The sequence below is a fragment of the Cyprinus carpio genome, chromosome B25 (assembly GCF_018340385.1).
Source record: "Cyprinus carpio isolate SPL01 chromosome B25, ASM1834038v1, whole genome shotgun sequence".
Classification (NCBI taxonomy): domain Eukaryota; kingdom Metazoa; phylum Chordata; class Actinopteri; order Cypriniformes; family Cyprinidae; genus Cyprinus; species Cyprinus carpio.
The window spans coordinates 6,124,336-6,145,510 of record NC_056621.1 but is presented as its reverse complement, the minus strand read 5'-3'; the positions used below and the strand labels follow the sequence as shown (position 1 = coordinate 6,145,510).

Sequence of the window (21,175 nt, the reverse complement as noted above, 5' to 3'; positions counted from 1 at the left end):
CTCATTTAATGCTCTTATCGTAAACGATCGTTTCTCCGAGCTTTGATGAGACACTTTCACGTGACCTCATTGAAGGTTTACTGCGGTAAAAATATTACAGATGCTGCGGAAATAATCTTTCACCAAAAGCCTTTAAACTATAAACTCATTAATCATTAAGCTTTTCGGCTTGTTTATTTTCCAGCAGTTTGTAAGTTAAAAAATGTCCAGGGTTCAGTTGCTCTTTTTGGATGAGAATGAAGTCTTAGAGCATTGAATTAAAGAGCTGGGATGAAGTGGGAATGCTGGGATAACACTTGAGCATCAGGAATGTGGCTTATCTTCAGACTGGAGTGTGTTTAGTCAGCAGTAAATGCATGAATGGCTGTGTGTCACGGGAAATCATGTGATTCTCATTTATTCTCCATTCAGACAGAAGAAATGAAGACATCAGGTTTAGTCCTGATGCCAAGTGCTAACCATTTGACCTTCCTAAAATAGTCATTCTATTTTAGATACTTATTATTTAAAAAAATAAATAAAAAATACTAAACTGATTTAATATCATTTGTAGAAACTAAGAATATAATATTTTGAATGCACAAATTAATGTTCATTTGAACTCCGTATGGAATAGTTACAAAAATCTCCTTTTACATAACTTCTTCGAAATCTATTATAGTGTTTATTAAAGATGATAAGTGTTTATAAATGAGAGAGATCTCATGACAGACTCATGATCCGAGTAAATAACAAACAGACACTGGGCTCTTTATATTTAACCCTCAAATAAAATAGTTCCCTATATATATATATATATAATTTAACTATCTAGAAGTTGGTTTACCTGTACTAGCAATGTTTTCCCTATTGTAATTTTTTTGTTAAATGCTATTTTACGGCTTTATTTCTCATTTATTTCACAGTGTGTGTGTGTGTGTGTGTGTGAGAGAGAGAGATAGAGTTTGTGTGTGTGTGTGTGTGTGTGTGTGTGTGTGTGTGAGAGAGAGATAGAGTTTGTGTGTGTGTGTGTGTGTGTGTCTGAGAGAGAGAGATAGAGTTTGTGTGTGTGTGTGTGTGAGAGAGAGAGAGAGATAGAGTTTTGTGTGTGTGCGTGAGAGAGAGAGAGAGATAGAGTTTGTGTGTGTGTGTGTGTGAGAGAGAGAGAGAGATAGAGTTTGTGTGTGTGCGTGTGTGAGAGAGAGAGATAGAGTTTGTGTGTGTGCGTGTGTGTGTGAGAGAGATAGAGTTTGTGTGTGAGAGAGATAGAGTTTGTGTGTGTGTGTGTGTGTGCGTGTGTGTGTGTGTGTGTGTGTGTGTGCGAGAGTGCGATGTGTGTGTGTGTGTGTGTGTGTGTGTGTGTGTGTGTGTGTGTGTGTGTGTGTGTGTGTGTGTGTGTGTGTGTGTGTGTGTGTGTGTGGAGGAGGAGGAGCTCTGGAGTGCTGTCCAGCGCGCGGAGCTGATCTTGAGTTCAGTCGGTGATCTGTGCGCTTGTGTTGGAGATGTTGGATCATCAGTGTGTGTCTCCAGTCATCGAGGTCTTTATTCCGTCTCTCGTGAGGGAAGTGGACGAGACGGGAAAATTGCGCAAAGTAAGTCAAACAGAAACTCGTTTATATTTGTGGTTCCTCAGGGCTGTTATATTATACAGCGCGTTTGACGTTTTGCACGTGCTTTTGAGTTGTCATTCATTTCGAAAGCTGATCATTATTATTAATCATTCCGTGAGGCTTCCCAACTTATTATGGTAACCACAGGTGCACCCGAAATAGCATACAGTTCAGGGCTGGGGCAGGTGCTCAAAGTATAAAAGGGGCACATGGAGCAGGGCTTTTAACAGGACAGTGCTCCTTGCTGATATGTGTATCGAAACGGATGCTTCTGTATTGATAAGAGCAAATGCAGTGACGCAGGTTTGAAAAAAAAAAAAAAAAAAACAGAACATAAAAGACCATTTTAAGCTTAAATGTTATATATATATATATATATATATATATATATATATATATATATATATATCTATATATATATATATATATATATATGCAACTCTTAATTACTCAGGAATTAGAAACTGAATTATATTATTGATTTTGTTATTATTACTGAGTTTACATGGTGGTTTTGCTGTTGTAAACACAAAAACATTTCTGTCTTATTTAAAATAGAATTCTATTCTAATCCTGTTCTGAATTTATAAATTTTTTGAATGATAATGATAATAAAAACAGGATCGATAAGTAACCTATAATTCAGAGGATGAGAAAATCAGTATAAGCCTGTTTTACCAGTGTTGTGATAATTATTTTTAGGCGCTCTACTTTTTTTTTTTTTTTTTAATAAATACTGACAGATAAAATATAAAAGGCAAGACACCTCGACATGCTTTAACTTTTCCCAACCAAACAGCAAGAACGAAAGAGAACAAGCACCTTTGTTCATATAGATCTGTGTAGAACTACATTGGCTGCATTTTTAATATAAAAAATAATTAATTTTTATAAAATGTAAATTCGTCCCACGTACTTTATTCGGGCAGGTGTTTTCATGCAGAAGTTTCTAGATTTAAGTTTAAATGAAAAGAGACGGTATTGATAATCTGTCTATGTTATGGATAGTATAGACTATGTCAGTGGTGTATAAAGTACCTGAAAGCCATACTCAAGTAAAAGTACAGATATCTTACCAGAAAATGACTTTGGTAGAAGTTGAAGTCACCATTTAGAATCTTACTTGAGTAAAAGTCTTAAAGTATGTTATATTTATTGTACTTAAGTACAAAAAGTATTTTTTTTTTTTAAGTATTGAAAGTACAAGTAAATGGAAAATGGAAAAGAAGCAAATAAATATATAAATATATATAAAAATGTTCATACTCAGCTTGAGTAGCAAGATTATGTTCAGTTTTAACTCTTTTTATCCATTTTGTCTTTCTGGATAAGAATAAGAAGCATCTGTACTTAATGTCTTTCATTCTAACATAAGAAAACATTTCTGCAATCTGCATCTGAAAAAGCATTTAGGTGTATTTACAGTTTATGTATCTCAGAAGGAAAATGGATGCATTTAACCGTTACAGATGGATAAATAATGTTTTTAACATAAAACATTGAATACTGATATCTGAAATCATTTAAAACATGAACAAAATAGTCGAAATGTGTAATTAAAACCGCCAGTAGGTGGCAACAAGTGACAGTTAATGAGTGAGTCATTGAGCTTCAACCGATTCATTTAAACGGCTGATTCATTCAGAAACAAAGCTGACTGTATTAGTGAGTGAATCACTGAATCATTTATTCAACCGATTCGTTCAAAAAGCTGATTCATTCAAAAAGTAAACACCATCCATTGCTTAGAGACACAAAGCAGTGCTGTGATCTTTGTTTGGAATTATTTTTGTTGGCAAAATTGAGCAAAAACAAGCAATATTTTGTCTAAAACGTAAGTCACTTATTGCTTTACTGAACATGTGTGAAATGATTATTAAATGTGTTCATGTTGATATTTGTGTGATATAGATTAAGTTAACTATATTTAATTATATAAACATAAAAATGCATACAGAAGCATTTTTGGTGTCTACAATTTAGAATGCCTGGAATTTTTAGTTTTAATAGACTAATAAATCATTTGGGTGCACTCTGTGTGATTTGGTGATATACTTGATAATGTCAGATCGCACATCATTACAACAACACTTAACATATTATCGCAGAAAACATATTATCGCCGTGTTCTTCTGACTATTTTGTAGTAAGTAACGAATATGCTTCTGGGAAATGTATTGGAGAAAAAGTATACATTTTAATTAGGAAATGTAGCGGAGTAAAAGTAAAAGTAAAAGTTGGCTGAAATATAAAAACTCAGGTAAAGTACAAATACTCCCAAAAAATACTTAAGTACTGTAACAAAGTATTATTATTTTGTTACAATACACCACCGGCCTATGTATCCAAAATGTGGAGATGTGAAATATCAGGAGCGCTGAACTCTCTCATGCAGTGCAAGTTTCATTCATGCTCGGAGCCAGAGGGCGCTCTCGCGCAGAAAGTCCAAAACAGACTCAATAACATGTGACGTGCAGGAAGTCCCTTATATGAACAAGAGCTGAATAAAAAGCAGAAACGTTTTTACTGATCAAACATGAATACAATAAACACACGATTCCCGAAAATATATGGTTTATGTGTGTTTTTCAAGTTATCTCCAGGTAATAAATAAATAAAATATATTAAAAATACAGTACTATTAATTTTATTAATTTTACTACTAGTTAGATTGTGCAGGCCTTCACAAAATGGCTTTACAAATAAGTTATTGCTGTTATTACTGTAAACTTATAGTAAATTAATGAGATATCAGTCTATCATTATTTCTATAATTTAATTTTTCAACGATAGAGACTATACTTTGAAGGAAAATGTGGTTATAATGGTAAACTATTGCAAAGTTCCTTGTATTTTAGATTATGTAATCAGGTTATTCTTCATGCCATAATCTCTTAAATATACTGTATGATGACGTCTGGGAAAAAAATGTAAAATTATTGCTTAAATAACTGTATTTGTCATTATAATTTAAATGGTATATTCTGTTTTAAATACATGCATAACAAAAGTTAGAAGCATTTCTTCATTTTGGAGACAACACAACAAACATTTATATTGTGGCAATGTTTTTTTTTTTTTTTGGTACTATTGCAACGTTGGTTGTAACACTGTAGAAATGTAACATGCAAGAGAGCTGTGGCAAAATTTTTGCTCTTCATTTGGATGACCTTCTGACTAGGGAAGGCTAATTTATTGTGCACTTATATTTTCAGCATGTTGTCATAACGTTGATCGAAGGTTTGATTGCATTGCAGCAATGTTCCGATTACTAGGAACCAAAAACTGAGAAAAATATAAGCATAAGCGATTTCAGAGTACTGGAACAATAGACAAAGGACTTTTTAAATGCAATAAAATATAAGGTAACAAGTTAGTTAAGTGCTTAAAGGTGTGTTTTTAGCCAATTTTAAAGGGGTCATATGATGCAATTTAAATTTTCCTTTCTCTTTGGAGTGTTACAAGCTCTTGGTGAATAAAGAAGATCTGTAAAGTTGCACAGACTAAAGTCTCAAATCTGAAGACATATCTTTATAAAAGTTAAGAGTCAACCACTCCTACATAAAACTGCTCATTTAAACACACCCAGCACGTCTACGTCACTGTAAGATTCACATTTGCATAACGCCGCCCAGATGTTCACGCAAAGAAAAAATGCGTAACTTTTATTCTCGTTGAGGATTGTTGTTGCCGCGGCACCGCTGCCACAAAGCAAAACTACTTTGTTTGGCCTTCCAAACAAAGCAAAACTACTTTGTTTGGCCTTCCAAAAGAGGACATATATCCGTTCGCCATGCCTGAGCTGATCCGTGCTGGTCGCTGAGGAAATACATCAGCTTCGTGCTGTGGTTCGCCAGATCAGCTTTTCACCGTGGACAAAGCGGCGTCCAGCCTGGGGTCGTCACATGTGTCCTTCGTCGAATCCGCCAGCCACTCCTCACTCAAGCCCACAGTGTGTGATGCATTATATTGAGGACTGTTTCCTGAACCAGTCGCCTACAATGGGTCTGTGCTCAAAGGCTGTTATATAAAGTTGGGCAGTTCCAACTTTGCAAGGACAGTCTGGCGCTTCTGACTCACAGCCTGTAAGTACATAGACATATTTTAAAGAATTTGCCAATGATGATTCAAACACGAGTTTTAAGTAGTGTAGAGTAGAGCTTGTTGTTTGTCGTTTCACATGATCAGCAAAAATGCAGACAAAATAATGTTCTTTTTAGCAGCATCATATGACCCTTTAATTAATGGAAAAATTACGCAGTGCGATACCCAACACAACGCGTAAAAACACAGTATAAGTCATTATAATCAATAATTATGTCCCCACTGTATACAAAAAATGTCTTGTTTGTAATGGGATCAAATTATTTTGACTAGCATAACACTTCACACAAAATCACACAATTATTATTAAACAAAAATTTACATCACGCGTTTGAGGCATTCGGCCAATCACAACGCACTGGATAGTTGGCCAATCAGAGCACACCTCACTTTTCAGAATGATGAGCTTTATAAAAATCGACGCGTTTCAGAAGGCAGGGCATAGAGGACAAACAATAATGTACAGTATTTGAAAAATAATGTGTTTTTTAACCTTAAACCGCATAAACACATTGCATTACAGCAAAAATACACAAAATAATGTTCTTTTTAGCAGCATCATATGACCCCTTTAACACCTAAGGAAAAATGACGAAATATGCAATTCTATAGAGGAGATGCACTCCAGCAGCTCTACTCAGTCATCACTTACAGGACAATAAACGTACCAGGAATGAAACGTTTTGAAACATCTTGACTCATGTAAACAACAAAACTAAATGCACATTTAAACAAGAGATCCTAAAAGATTTAATCTTGATTCTGGAAGATTTGAGCATTTTACACCATTCATAGCAATGCAAAATAAAAATATTACAAAAGTAATTGCAACTTTTTGATTTAATTTTTTTTTCTCAGAAATGGCCGTTTATATCTCGCAATTGCAAGCTTATAATACAGACTTTTTCCACAGAATTTTGAGTTTACATCTTGCAGTTCTGACTTTTTTCTCAGAATTGCGAAGTTTATATCTTCCAAATCTGACTTTTTTCATAGTATTCTGAGTTTACATCTGGCAGTTATGTCTTTTTTTCAGAATTTTGAGTTCATATTGTGCTATTTTTTTTAGAAGGTTTTGTTTACTTTTTTTTTTTGCGGGATGTAAACTCAGAATTCCGGAAAAAAGAAAAAAAGAGAATTCTGAAATGAGAACTCAGAATTCTGAGATATACAATCACTGAAATTGTGAGTTATAAAGTCACACTAGTGAGAAAAAAAATTAGTCTGAATTGTGAGATAAAAATTTGCAAAGGAAAAAGAGTCACTGTGATTTCAAAACACTTCAAAGATGTTTTTTGTGTCGTCTAGATAACAGGATGCAGTTTTAGTTCATTTATCAGATCAGATGGAGCCAAATCAGCTGACCAAACTAGAATGTGTGCATTTTACTCATTTTACTTTCATCATTCCCAATGGATTTGTCCAGTTTATTATCAGAATTGGATAACGTGGCGCTGTATGAGGAGTTTTTGTGGTCTGAATGAGAGGGTTTAACGGGAGCAGTTGTTTGTGTGTGATGCTAAAAGTAGAACAGCTAAATCACAGCTGAATCACAACCACACGGCAACATGCTGATGTCAGTCAAAGCTGTAATGCCAAGCGCACACTCACACCTGTCAGACTGAGCAGGCCATGAAAACAACTCTGAACACGGAGAGCTGTAGAACTTCAGAAGAAAGCAGGTCAGAGGTCACAGTCGAGAGAGATGAGTATTACTGTACTGGAGATGAATAGAGAAAGAGAGCTCTTCATCTTAGTGGAAATATCAGCAACAATGAGAGCTCTATAAGATCGAGAGAGGGAGAAACTGGGTTTAAATCGAGTCCTCCTGACCCCGATAAACACGACACAGTCTGGTGCCCAAAACAGACATGTGTCTTCATTGTTAACCAGGAATGCTCTCCACCCGCCTGCACTAACTCACTTTACCCATAAAGCTTGTGTAGCATTCGCTGATTTAAAGGGATAGTACAACTAAAATGGAATGGAATTCTGTAGTGTGTATATATAAATATATATCTTACATATATAATTTACATATTATAATACATTTAGTATTGTAACATAATAAATGTAGTATGAAAAAGTCCATTAATATTTTAATATATAATATATTTTATTTTTTTATTAAAATGTGTTTATGTGTAAAACACATTTATTTAAAAATAATACACACACATTTATTATATATATATTTAAAATATAATATATATATATATATATATATATATATATATAATTTAGTATATAATACACATCTTTTATCCTGTAAAAACAGTATATAATATATTTATATACATATGCAATATAATAAAATATTGTACAGATAAAATATAGTACAGATATTATATATATATATATATATATATATATATATTTATATCCTGTAAAACAGTAATGAATATATTTAATTTATATTTATTTAATTCATTTTTCTATATTTATTTACATATTTATATTAAAATATAAATAAAAAAATGTATATTTATATGAATTAAATAGTATATATTTATAAACTTATATACATATTTGTGATTGACAATCCATTCACTTTTATTGAATTGCATTAATCCGAAATTAAGTTCTGTGTAATAAAATGGAATGACACAGGGAAAAAGTATTGAACATGCTTACTGAAATGTATATAATACTTCGTATAAATATGTTTGTGTGTGGTATAATATGCATGTATATGTATTATATACTAATAGAGCAATATTATATATCATGCATGGTGTTCAATATAGAAAAAGAGCAATAATATTTTAATATACTGTATTTAATATATTTATTTACATTTTTTTATTAAATGTATTCATATTTAAGAATAAATGTATATTTATATAAATGCACATGCATGGTGTTCAATATAGAATGCTAATATAAGAGCATTGTGATCATTGTTTAACATCATCTTTTATGATTAATAAAAGACAGAACATCAAACAGGTTTGGAATGACTTGAAGATGAGTAAAGGATTTACGATTATAATTGCTTTATTTATTTATTTATTTGGTGAACTGTCCCTTTAAATTCTTGAACAACTCTTGATTTCGTCAGTTTTTTCAGTTCATAACATTGCATAGATAGTTCCCATCACCGTGTTGAGCATGCTTGAGCACCGACTTGTCAAAACATGCTTGAACCACAGTCATTTTTATTCCTCTCTCTCAGCCTCTGATTTAGCGAGAAAAATATTTGAGGTATTGAGAAGCGAAAGACTGAGCTCACAGTGGGAAATATTTGGTGGAACTGAGTGTTCTGTGTTCCTTTGTTATGGGTGGAAAACGGGAAACTGCTAATTCTCAGATCTGCTCACAATGTGGCCTAACCCCATGTACACACACACACACACACACACACACACACACACAAACACACACACACACACACCAAGGTTACACCGGCAAAAGAGTAATAACTCAATGCATACTGTGTAGTATACACTCAATTCTGCATACTGTGTTTTAAAAATAGTATTTAAAGTAGTGCTGGGCAACGATTAATCGCGATTAATCACATCCAAAATAAAAGTTTTTGTTTATATAATATATGTGTGTGTACTGTGTGTATTTATTATGTATTTCTTAAATATATACATGCATACTCAGTAAATATACACTGCACACACACACATATAATGTACTCAAAAACTTTTGGATGCGATTAATCACCCAGCACTAATTTAAAGTCATGTGACCTCATTTCAAAAATAGTTATTTTGCGATTGTTATTTCACTTTTTTAACATCTCTCCTCTCAGAGTCATAAAGTCAATAAATAAATGAAGTCAACATCATGTTTTTTGATTCCCAATCGCTTCTAATTTTCAGTGAAAGGTCACTCACGTGGAGCTCAGATTGATGTCACAGTAAAACACTGTTGCTCTGTCACGTTACATTTCTTTGTGTTGTGGACAATAACGACCCACGAGTCTTTATACAGAGACACTCAATGCTTCAGGGTGTGGTCTCACCTGAAGAGCGTCACACCTGTGCTGATTTAACCTGTGTAAACTCATATGACCTATATAAGACTAAAGTGTTGCACAGTCATATGTGTGTGGGTTTGATGAGGTCATTCACTGTGAATAGTCTTTGGTATTTCTGAATGATTTTTGATTAATATTAACTACTGCTGTTTTAACCTGTCATGACCATGTTAGAGCGCTAGAGGATGCAAAACTATCCTCAGACGCTTTGGCGCCTCCTGCTGGCGAATAATCCAGTGACAGTCAAAACACTGTTCAAAGTTTTATTGAAGTCTGTTCTGAGTGTTCACAGGTTTTATGACACAAGGTTTTATATATGTATATATATATTTTCAGCTCTTCAGGTTGGAGATTCTCTTCAATGGAAGGAAACACTTTGTTTTGCGGCGACATGGTGAATTTCAGATGCTTCACCGGAAGCTGAAGAAGATTCTGCGAGCTCCGGACTTCCCCGGTAAGAGAAACCAGCACCTGCGAACCAAACCACTGGAGCAAAGACGACAGGAACTGGAGGACTACATCCAGGTAGAGATATTTAGTGTTTATTTCATGTTATCATATTAAATTGATAGATTTTTATTATTTTATTGCTTTTATATCTTATTGTTTTATTCTAAAAAGTATTTATTATGCTATTAATTTGAGTATTTATTCATATTTAGCTTTAATTTTTGTTTTTTCAGAATGCATTTTAATTTTAGTTTAGGTTTTAGTCATTTTAATGTGATATTTTTTGATTTAGCTTTAATTTATTTATATTAGTAATCTTATTGTGTGATTTTATTCATTTTCTATTTCAATTTTAGTACTTAAACTTGTTCAACATTTTTTTTTTTTGCAAATATTAGAATGTGTGTGAAATTCTAATGTATTAAATAAAATATGTTTTAATATATCAGTCATCATTTTAATATAATGTCAAACTGAGGTTGTAACTTTTTTTATTGGCTGCCGTTTGCAGGAGATTCTGTACCGAAATGACGTTGTTCCTCAAGAGCTCCTGGATTTCCTGCAGGTCAAACATTTTCATTCGGCCAGCAAGAACTGCAGCTCTGAGTATGTATTTACACCGGATCACTGTAATTGTAATTTAGCAATGCATCTAAATATTTACTATGGAAATTCAGCTAATGAATTAACAATAACAATAAGTAATCTAGTAATAATATTAAAAGTGCTTTCAGGCTTGTTATTAATGCCCTAATTGTCATATTTCAGTGAAAACCAGTCAGATGACTGTCAAGAGCAGGGATACAGGTATGTTCATCCTCATCTCTTTTAACCTGTTCATAAACTTTTCAAATTTATTCTGAACATTGTACATCGTCTTCCTGCAGTTTTAAGTTATTCAGTCAGCGAGTAGTTGGTTTCTCGTCTGACCCTTACCAGCTTGAATCCCGATCAGGTAAACCTTACTGTGATTATGTCATTACAGAATTTTTTTTTTTCTTTTTTACACCCAAATGAAATGTTCTATTGTGGTCATTTCCCCCAGACCTCCCTGATATCGTGGTGGCCGGCGTCCTGCAGGGTTTGTACCCCAGAGACGTCAGAGTGAGTTTCAAAAAGAGCTGCGGTAAACCCAGTGGCCTCACATGTGCACCAGAGCTGCCCGTGCATCCCAAAATCCCCACGATTACCATAAACAGAAGCAATATCAGCTCACTGCCACAGAGAATATGAGTGCAAGAGAGTCACAGAGAATATGAGTGCAATCGCTGCAGTGTTGCCTAGCAACTCCATCTGTTTAAATGTGCCTTTGTATGTTTATATCGACTGAATCTTTCATCTTTAGGTTTGTCATATTTTATTATGTGAATCTCACAAAAACTGTCTAGGTCATTTTCATCTCAAAAGCTTGTACTGAATTTAATTTTTTTTTTTTTTACCATATTAAAATCAAGTTTTTGTGCTTATTTGTAACAGAAAACTTAATGGATCTAAAAATAAGACATTTAATTTTTTATTTTTTTTGTGCATTTATTTGGTATTCAGTTCATATATTTGAATTTTTTTTTTTTTTTTTAGAAACCCTGCCAATATAGATTTAAATTTAAATAAAGTCCAAATGCAGTTATGCATCATTGCAATATGTTGTATTTAATTTGATTTATACATTTAAGTTTTTTGTTTTGTTTTGTTCCCTTACCAAAATCTCATTTGTGCTGTATTTTTATTGTCATAAACAAAAATCCTAAAAATGGTCCTAAAAATATTAAATTTAAACTTTTTTTTGCCTTAATTTCTTATGCATTCATTTTGTGTGTTCATTATGTACATTTTTTTTTGTTTGTTTTTTTTGCAAACCCAGGTTGTCACTGATTTTGTTTTACTGTGCCAAGATAGTTACCTGTACTATAAAACAACTTAAGCATTTTTATTAAGAGTATTTCTATTGAATAAAGAGAGTGTCTGATTTGTTTGTGGTCAAAAAGATGAGGCATTTATTCAAGCAACACAGCAGCATTAAGAAAACCTGGATCCTTTATTGAAGATTTGTTTACAAAAGCAGGTTGGAGTGGGTCAGGAATCTGACCCTGTGGAATGCCGGTTTGAACTGGACCCAGGATGTGCCGCTCTGCGGATCAGGACTGGTGTGTGACGGTCCCGCGAGGGGGCGGAGCTCCAATGAGCACATACACACACTCTCTTCCCACTAGAACTCTAGTGGCACCCAATTCAATCCCCTTAAACCCAGAGTCCCGTTGTCCCCCCAAACTTAAATTACTCTTTAGCTACTGCGAAAGGCTTTTCCACCTCGATCTTGCCAGAGTCATGGATAATGACGTCCTTGAGAGGTTTATCTCGCCCATCTGTCTTTGTGCTCTCAATCTTTCTCACCACATCCTAGAAGACAGCAGGACAAGTAGCACAGTCATTGGAGTAAATGCACTCATAAAGTCTCCATAGATAAATAAAGTTGAGATACTCACCATGCCCTCCAAGATTTTGCCAAACACAACATGTTTGCCGTCCAGCCATGGTGTCTGGACCGTGGTGATGAAGAACTGGGAGCCATTGGTGTCTTTGCCGGCATTGGCCATGCTGAGCCAACCAGGACCATAATGCTTCAGCTTGAAGTTCTCATCAGGGAAACGGTCTCCATAGATGCTCTTACCCATAAAGAGGTGTTAGAAATCTTGTAATACTTCTTGAGATAATAAACAGACCTCAAAGCCTCAAAAAACATACTTAAGAGCATTACGATAAAACATGGTATTCATCTTAAACAGAAGTGTTTTTAGTATTTTGATACCTCCGGTTCCATCCCCTTTAGTAAAATCTCCTCCCTGGATCATGAAGTCTTTGATCACACGGTGGAACTTGCTGCCCTTGTAACCAAACCCTTTCTGGAAATCAGAATTGCATTCAGTTAGACTCATTTTACTGTGAATCATGAATAATGAATGCCAGAGGAAGAGGAAAGAAAAAAAAAAAAAAAAAAAAAAAAAAAAAAAAAAAAAAAAAGTCACCTCTCCAGTAGCCAGCTGGAGGAAATTTTCTGTTGTTTTAGGAACAGTCTTTCCAAAGAGTCCAATGACAATCCGTCCTGCATCCTCATCTCCGATCCTCATGTCAAAGTACACCTGTGAAAACGACCAAATCCAGAGTCACACCAGAACATCAAACATCAGTTCTGCATATGCATTATGGTGAATCCACTTCATAACCGGCCATAAAACCCAGATTTATCATTAGACGAATATGAATGCAATAATTTTTGATTAAATGATAAAACATTTGACGGGTGTTACCAGCCTTTGTATATTTTGCACAATACTAATGAACTTCGGTAAATGCATTAAATAAATAAAAGATGGTTTTCAAGCAAAAAGCACTAGGCTACGCGACTCTAGCACGCTGGATTTAAGTGTAAACGCTACATTAGATTCGAACTGGAATTCGAATTATGTTATTTGTGTGCAATAGGCCAGACACGGCGCTGCAGTGAATGTAACACTAGAGCAGAGCAGCGCAGGGTTTTTGTACCTTGGCCGTGACTTTCGGTCCTTTTTTCTTCTCATCCGCCTCTGACCCGCTCGGGAAAAGCAGGAAAATCACCGAGCCGACGATCAATGTGACTGCCACCAAAAACTTCATCCTCCTCTCGCAGATCCGCACCATGAACAACCCCAAAAAAAAACTGTATGTGTGGCGATGACTGTGTTTTAGGGTTTGCGAGGCATCCGGGGAGGAGATTTGACCTGCGCCCAGAATTCCGCATCAATCCCGGCGAGTTTTGAGCGCTAGAGCTGATCCAGGAAAAGTTAAATCAATCTACTCACTGTGGGAACCTACGAGGCTGTGCGCACGAGGAACTGATCTGAGAACAGGCGCCGGGAGCGCACTCCGCTTTAGGTGACGTGTCCCGAACCATCGGACGCTGATTGGGCGAGCGTTTGTCTGTCAAGGATCGAAGAGCCAATCAGAGTTTGAAACGCGTAAGGAATGGACGGAGCCACAGCGGCTTCTGGAGACGCATCAGCGTTAAAGGCGCACGACGCGACAAAAGCACAAAGGTGATGTTTGTAATGGCTCTCAGACATTTAGCAAATGTAACAAAGTTAAAAATGCTTACGGCATAAATATAAGTACCTAAGTACAAAACAAATATCTCACAAATTAATTTATATAGGCTGCTACAAAACTTTATTAAATAAATCAAAAAGGCTAGTAGCGATAAAAGAGTTCCTCACAACTTGAGTTTGTGGTAATATCTCACAGGGTGATGCATTTCGGATTTTAACACGTTTTTGGTGTATAATATAACTCATGTCAGTGTCATATTCCCACTTCTCGAGTATTTTCTATATTATTTATGAATCTTAATGTAGTTGTAGGTCTATCCAGAACAAATTTCCCATTAAGAAGATGGAAAATCATATTTTTTTTGACACTTAAATAGATTTATTTTTATTTATTTGGATACAAACATTTAAAAAAAAAAAAAGCATGTACAGGACAAGGTGAGCTTAATCTTCAAGTAGGTTTAATGTGCTTAGTCTAGACCCAAAATACTGCATGAAGATGTCTGGATGGCCCTTATAAAACTGCGCCAGGAGTCGTTTCTTCTCTTTCAGGGAGTATTTGGTGTTTTCGTCAATGTCTTTCAAGAGAGAGTACAGCTCATTCTTAGTCGAGTCCTTTATGGTCTCTGTGTACATGTCTCTTGGCACTCGCTGACAAAACAGGGTATCTAACATATTCAGAGTAGACAAATACTTCAAATCACTTGTCAAATTCAAATTATGAAAGTTAAATAGTCACAATAATATATAAATACACATGGCTAAAATTACTAACTGTATTTTTAAATATTGTAAAAATTATAGTATTTAAAAAAAAAAAAAAAAAGTGCGCGTGCACGTATATAACTAAAACTGAAAATGCTAATTTAATGCTAAAATAACATTGTAAATATCATACCAGTTTTGGAAGGATCTCTGTGTTTCACAATGTCATCCAGTTTCTCACTGACCAGTTTGTGAAGAGAACCTGGAATCTAATAAATCAAGCATGGTGATGCAAAACAGCCACAATTAATTATTTCTGTTTTATATCATTATTGACCAGTGCGGTCTTAATTCATTAAATAAAAGAAACCTTGAAGATCTCCTGGTGGTTGTCGAGCATGAAGAGCACCAGCAGGTCTGTCTTTCCTTTGGTCAGACTCTTGCTCTGGATGACGGCTCTGGTGAATGTGTTCTTCACAACCATTCGATTTTCAACCTGAAAATCCCAAACAAGTGTAACTAGTTGAGAAATGTATGAAGAGCATGTCACATACATTTACGACTCTTTACTTCTTTGTGCAGCCGGACGTTTGCAGCATCTGCAGCTGTGGCCATAAACTCCAGCAGCCTGCGCAGTTCCTCGCGTGCAGACGCAGACAGCAGCTTCAGCGTCAGCTGCAGGACTTCCAACGCTCGTTCAAACTTTCCATTCACTAGATATACAGGTAAACAGAGGACAAATAGCCACAAAGCATAGTTGTTTAAGGAAAGAATGAATCATTTGAGGAGCGTTACTCACTCAGGAGTTCCATGATCTCGGTGTAGACATCTGCCATGCTGTCACAGAGGAGAGGCTTGCGCTCCATGTGTCCGTAGTGTTTGTCCAACACATGGAACAGCAGTAGTTTACATTCATCCAGCCCCTGGCCATCCTCTTCCTCACAGGATAACTTGGGCAGCTCTCTGCTCACCTCCACCACAAGCTGATCCGGAAGGAAATCCAGCAGGTCGATGGCTGCTGACAGCCAAACATCAGCTCTGGGTGGAGGAAAGCAAATTAGGCCTATCTGAGCCTCATTGTTTGATTTCTTGAGTTTAAACGTTAAGATGTCTCACTGTGATTCTTTGAAGGCCTTGAGAACCTGTCTGTCGAGGTAGTTGCTGGTGTAGAGAAGGTCAGGCTCACTATTACTGCCACGAGACGGGGGAGAAACAATCTTTGCGCAGTTCAGCACTCCCTCCAGCAGGGGAAGATCTATCAGCTGAGAAAGCTTCCGCACAGTCTGCTCGTGCCACACCTCTCGGACCACTGAAGGACAGTTCATATAAATATTGCTGAAGTTGCAAAGCTTTTTTGAATGGTCTACTGATGTTAATACACACACACATAGTTGGTAGATTACAGTCCATTACAAACACAGGCTTTGTACCTCAAACATAAGCAGAATCTGAACAAAGCTCATACCAGATGGAGGAAGGCATTCAGTGGGAGGAGAACCGACGAGTCCAGTCAAGTCCAGCTTCTCCATGAGACGATCCAGCACATGGTCTGGTTTCACAGGTGTACTATGGGAGAATAACAGGATGTCCTGCCTAAAAAGGACAAAGACACCAAGCATTAGAATTCAAATTAGAATAAAATCATTGTGTGCTACACCATAAAACATCTACAGTGATCTGAAACACCTGCATGGTGTGACGTTCATCAAACTCTCTTCACTGGGAGGGAAAAGCACCATTTCCAATGCATCCAGGCATGGATCCTCCATCTTTAGGAATCTGTAGAGGCTGCTGCTGCTGTCCTGGAAGCCTCCTGGTTTACTGGCCTTTCCCAAAACTTTGGTTCCCACCACCTCAAACACCTTACAGTCCAACAGCACCTGGCACAGCCTCGATCCCATGGCTCTGGAGACCTGGGCATCTCCAAGAACCTTATTCTGGGTCAGATAATCCTGTATAACATCCACTGCATCGGAGCCCAGAAAGCAATTATCGTGAGATCTCAGATGCTGCCTGCGTTTCTTGACCTTCACTTGGGCTTGTAGAGCAGCGATCATGTGGCTCCAGATTTCTTTCTTTTCAGTTTTGTTGGTTTGTACATCTTGAGTTCTGTTGATCAATCTGTGATCTGAACAAACACACAAAAAAGTATTTTACTGTGCTCTTAAGTGCTTCCGATAAAAACACATTACCTTGGACCATAAAACAGATGTTACCAAGAGGTGTGTTGAGGGGACTGTAGAATTTCCCCACAATATTTAATGCAGCAACCTTATCCTTAACTGAAGCCATGTATTCGTTTCCTCGTTGCAGATGTGACTCACACTCATCAAGCGTTTCTCGTTAATCAACAGCAGCTCATTAGCGACCTCTGCATGATTGGCTAACAGCGAACCAGTGAAAATTAGTGCAAAATAACAATACCCAGATGCAACACTAGATGGCAGCAAAACATCTTTCCATAATTGAGGCTGCATGTGGAACAGCACATTATCAAACTGTCTACTATATATGCAGTGTACAGTTTAAATATTGTGCACATTATGCAGATTATTTGAGATTCAATTTATCTAGCAGATTTATTTTTTCAATGCAGTCCCTTCTACTGTGCATATAGTGATAATAATTGCATTGAATGTAATATCAACCATTATTACTCATCTCTTTTTTTGTGATTAAATAAATTTTTACACAAAAGTAGACTAAAAAATGTAAAATAATTGTTTTATGATAAAATAATAATAAATTTACAGGGAAGTCATGGCCTAGTGGTTAGAGAGTTTGATTCCTAACCCTAAGGTTGTGGGTTCGAGTCTCAGGCCAGCAATACCACGACTGAGGTCCCCTTGAGCAAGGCACTGAACCCCCAACTGCTCCCCGGGCGCCGCTGCCCACTGCTCCGGGTGTGTGTGTTCACTGCTGTGTGTGTGCACTTTGGATGGGTTAAATGCAGAGCACGAATTCTGAGTATGGGTCACCATACTTGGCTGTATGTCATCTCACTTCTTCACTTCTAATGTTTTAAAGGTCATGTGACAACGATAGCTATCTATCTATCTGTCTGTCTGTCTAGCTATGTATCTGTCTATCATCTATCTGTCTGTCTATCTATCTATCTATCTATCTATCTATATCTACCTACCTGTCTATCTATCTATCTATCTATATATATATATATATCTATCTATCTATCTATCTATCTATCTATCTATCTATCTCTACCTACCTGTCTATCTATCTATCTATCTATCTATCTATCTATCTATCTATCTACCTGTCTGTCTGTCTATCTGTATGTCTGTCTGTCTTTAGTAATACAGGTGCATCTCAATAAATTAGAATGTCATGGAAAAGTTCATTTCAGTAATTCAACTCAAATTGTGAAACTCACATTTAACAAAAACCCACCAATTCACTACCTCAACAAATTAGAATATGGTGACATGCCAATCAGCTGATCAACTCAAAACACCTGCCAAGGTTTCCTGAGCCTTCAAAATGGTCTCTCAGTTTGGTTCACTAGACTACATAATCATGGGGAAAACTGCTGATCTGACAGTTGTCCAGAAGACAATCATTGACACCCTTCACAAGGAGGGTAAGCCACAAACATCCATTGCCAAAGCAGCTGGCTGTTCACAGAGTGCTGTATCCAAGCATGTTAACAGAGAGTTGAGTGGAAAAGTGTGGAAGAAAAAGATGCACAACCAACCGAGAGAACCGCAGCCTTATGAGGATTGTCAAGAAAAATCGATTCAAGAATTTGAGTGAACTTCACAAGGAATGGACTGAGGCTGGGATCAAGACATCAAGAGCCACCACTCACAGACGTGTCATCTTAATTTGGCTACAGTTGTCGTATTCCTCTTGTTAAGCCACTCCTGAACCACAGACAATGTCAGAGGCATCTTACCTGGGCTAAGGAGAAGAAGAAGAACTGGACTGTTGCCCAGTGGTCCAAATTCTTCTTTTCAGATGAGAGCAAGTTTTGTATTTCATTTGGAAACCAAGGTCCTAGAGTCTGGAGGAAGGGTGGAGAAGCTCATAGCCCAAGTTGCTTGAAGTCCAGTGTTAAGTTTCCACAGAACATTTGGATTTAAAACCCAAAGTCACTGCACCCGTTTACCAAGAAATTTTGGAGCACTTCATGATCCTTCTGCTGACCAGCTTTTTGAAGATGCTGATTTCATTTTCCAGCAGGATTTGGCACCTGCCCACACTGCTAAAAGCAACAAAAGTTGGTTAAATGACCATGGTGTTGGTGTGCTTGACTGGCCAGCAAACTCACCAGACCTGAACCCCAGAGAGAATCTATGGGGTATTGTCAAGAGGAAAATGAGAAACAAGAGACCACAAATGCAGCTGAAGGCCACTGTCAAAGAAACCTGGGCTTCCATACCACCTCAGCAGTGCCACAAACTGATCACCTCCATGCCACACCGAACTGAGGCAGTAATTAAAGCAAAAAGAGCCCCTACCAAGTATTGAGTACATGTACAGTAAATGAACATACTTTCCAGAAGGCCAACAATTCACTAAAAAAAATTTTTTTGGTCTTAAGAAGTATTCTAATTTGTTGAGATTGAATTAGTGGGTTTTTGTTAAATGTGAGCCAAAATCATCACAATTAAAAGAACCAAAGACTTAAACTACTTCAGTCTGTGTGTATTGAATTTATTTAATACACGAGTTTCACAATTTTAGTTGAATTACTGAAATAAATTAACTTTTCCACGACATTCTAATTTATTGAGAAGCACCTGTATAGTTTGTAATATTCTATAGGTTTATTGCTGTCTCTCTTTCATGGCAGCTGTTTCTGTTTTCCATGTCAAATTGATCTCTCCTGTCATCGTTTGAAATGAAGGATGTGTTTGTCGTATCACTTTCAGGCTTACACACAAACACGCTCTCGCCGGAGAATGCAGACATGTGACCCACGATCAAACACTGGTAATATACCACTCTGTTATCTGCATTTCTCTGTGGTCACCTCAATCACTTTCTCTCTCACACACCCCACATCTTTCTTTGTCCTTTGTGGTTCCTGCTGTTTTTAATTTGTTGAGTGGAGGGAATGTTTCTGTGCAGGTTTCAGTGCTGAACTTGAAATAGTTGCGGCAAAAACTCTGCCAGATGCCTGAGGGGCTGAAAATACCTGAATGAATCATTTTAAAACAAATCTTTGTTTGATGTCCAAGAGAAAAATGAAAAAAAAAGCAGGCAAAAGCACACACATCAATCTCAACTGGGTGCTCAACCAAGAAACAAGCGGGAAAATATTTAAATGCATAGTCGGCAACACCAAAAGTATCAAAAAATTTATTATTAAAAAGCTATTGCATAGCGTATGTAGTGACGTTTCGAGCACGCAGGCTCTTCATCATCCAAATTAACAACACTGATGTACCAATCTTTAAAGGGCTACCTCCAAGTGATCAAAGGTCACATGACCGTACAATATTATCATGATAATAATATCACAACAATGACATATTAACCAAGGAGAGAAAAAAAGAAATCAATCATATAAAAACTATGCAAAATACAAGAATACAATTCTTGATGTAATAATCATTAAGTTATCATAGAGTTTTATAGTTTCATAGTTTGGTTAATAACAATTGTAGTGCGTTGAAATTTACGATGGAATTTCATTAAGAGAAAATTATTTTTTTGGACATGCTTGTTCTTCGCACTGCATCAGGCATAGAAACTACTTTGAACTACTTAGAATCAAAGAAACAAATCCTGATTCAAAACTTGTTGATTCAAACATTTGGATGATCTGAATTCGTTTGCAATATATTAAGACACATAATGTTCTGGCACTGCAGAGCTGAATAACTGTGACCTACACATGCATTTCCACCGCTAGGGGGCAGTTTGTCTCCCATGATACCTGATTCCAGGGTGCATCTGAGGCCAACTTTCATCTGAGATGCAAATCTTGGAGCAACACACATGCACACAGTTACTGCTCGAGTCTGAAATCCGCTGCCCGACCGCTCACCACAACACAGGACGGTCCAGATTCCCAGTGCTCTCCAGATCAAACAAAGACAAACGGCTCAGTCTGGAGTCTGTTTGACTCAAACTTCCCCTCCACCAATCAGTGGCTAAATTACAGCATGCAGGATCCAAACAGAAGCAAACAAAAGAAAACAAAGCTGATTGGCTGAGGCAGAATGTGCAGGGTGAGGTTTCAGGCATGTCTGACTGCGTCTGAGCTGCAGGTGATGCATTCTGCAGTCAGG

The 21,175-nt window shown here is 36.6% G+C and overlaps 3 protein-coding genes across 4 annotated transcripts; 1 reads left to right on the top strand and 2 right to left on the bottom strand.

Annotated features, from left to right (window-relative positions):
* The first annotated feature begins 1,371 nt into the window (after positions 1–1,371).
* LOC109076557 (sorting nexin-24-like) lies at positions 1,372–12,118 on the top strand. Its single transcript, XM_042752656.1, has 6 exons — positions 1,372–1,571; positions 10,021–10,209; positions 10,646–10,740; positions 10,903–10,941; positions 11,022–11,089; positions 11,180–12,118. Exons 1-6 carry the CDS (start codon positions 1,482–1,484, stop codon positions 11,365–11,367), a joined length of 669 nt encoding a protein of 222 aa, XP_042608590.1. The 5' UTR covers positions 1,372–1,481; the 3' UTR covers positions 11,368–12,118.
* Positions 12,119–12,150: 32 nt separating this feature from the next.
* LOC122142340 (peptidyl-prolyl cis-trans isomerase B-like) lies at positions 12,151–13,925 on the bottom strand. Its single transcript, XM_042752657.1, has 5 exons — positions 13,675–13,925; positions 13,158–13,271; positions 12,941–13,034; positions 12,618–12,802; positions 12,151–12,531 (listed from the first exon to the last, which is right to left on the bottom strand). Exons 1-5 carry the CDS (start codon positions 13,807–13,809, stop codon positions 12,409–12,411), a joined length of 651 nt encoding a protein of 216 aa, XP_042608591.1. The 5' UTR covers positions 13,810–13,925; the 3' UTR covers positions 12,151–12,408.
* Positions 13,926–14,656: 731 nt separating this feature from the next.
* depdc7b (DEP domain containing 7, paralog b) lies at positions 14,657–17,292 on the bottom strand. Of its 2 annotated transcripts, none has more exons than XM_042752655.1 (9): positions 17,135–17,292; positions 16,605–17,046; positions 16,384–16,511; positions 16,035–16,227; positions 15,718–15,956; positions 15,489–15,631; positions 15,289–15,414; positions 15,112–15,187; positions 14,657–14,881 (listed from the first exon to the last, which is right to left on the bottom strand). In XM_042752655.1, the coding sequence occupies exons 1-9, from the start codon at positions 17,208–17,210 to the stop codon at positions 14,658–14,660; spliced, it is 1,647 nt and encodes a 548-aa protein (XP_042608589.1). In that variant the 5' UTR covers positions 17,211–17,292; the 3' UTR covers position 14,657. The 2 variants fall into 2 exon arrangements, with proteins under 2 accessions (XP_042608589.1, XP_042608588.1); XM_042752654.1 differs by having other exon boundaries at positions 17,111–17,244.
* Positions 17,293–21,175: the final 3,883 nt, after the last annotated feature.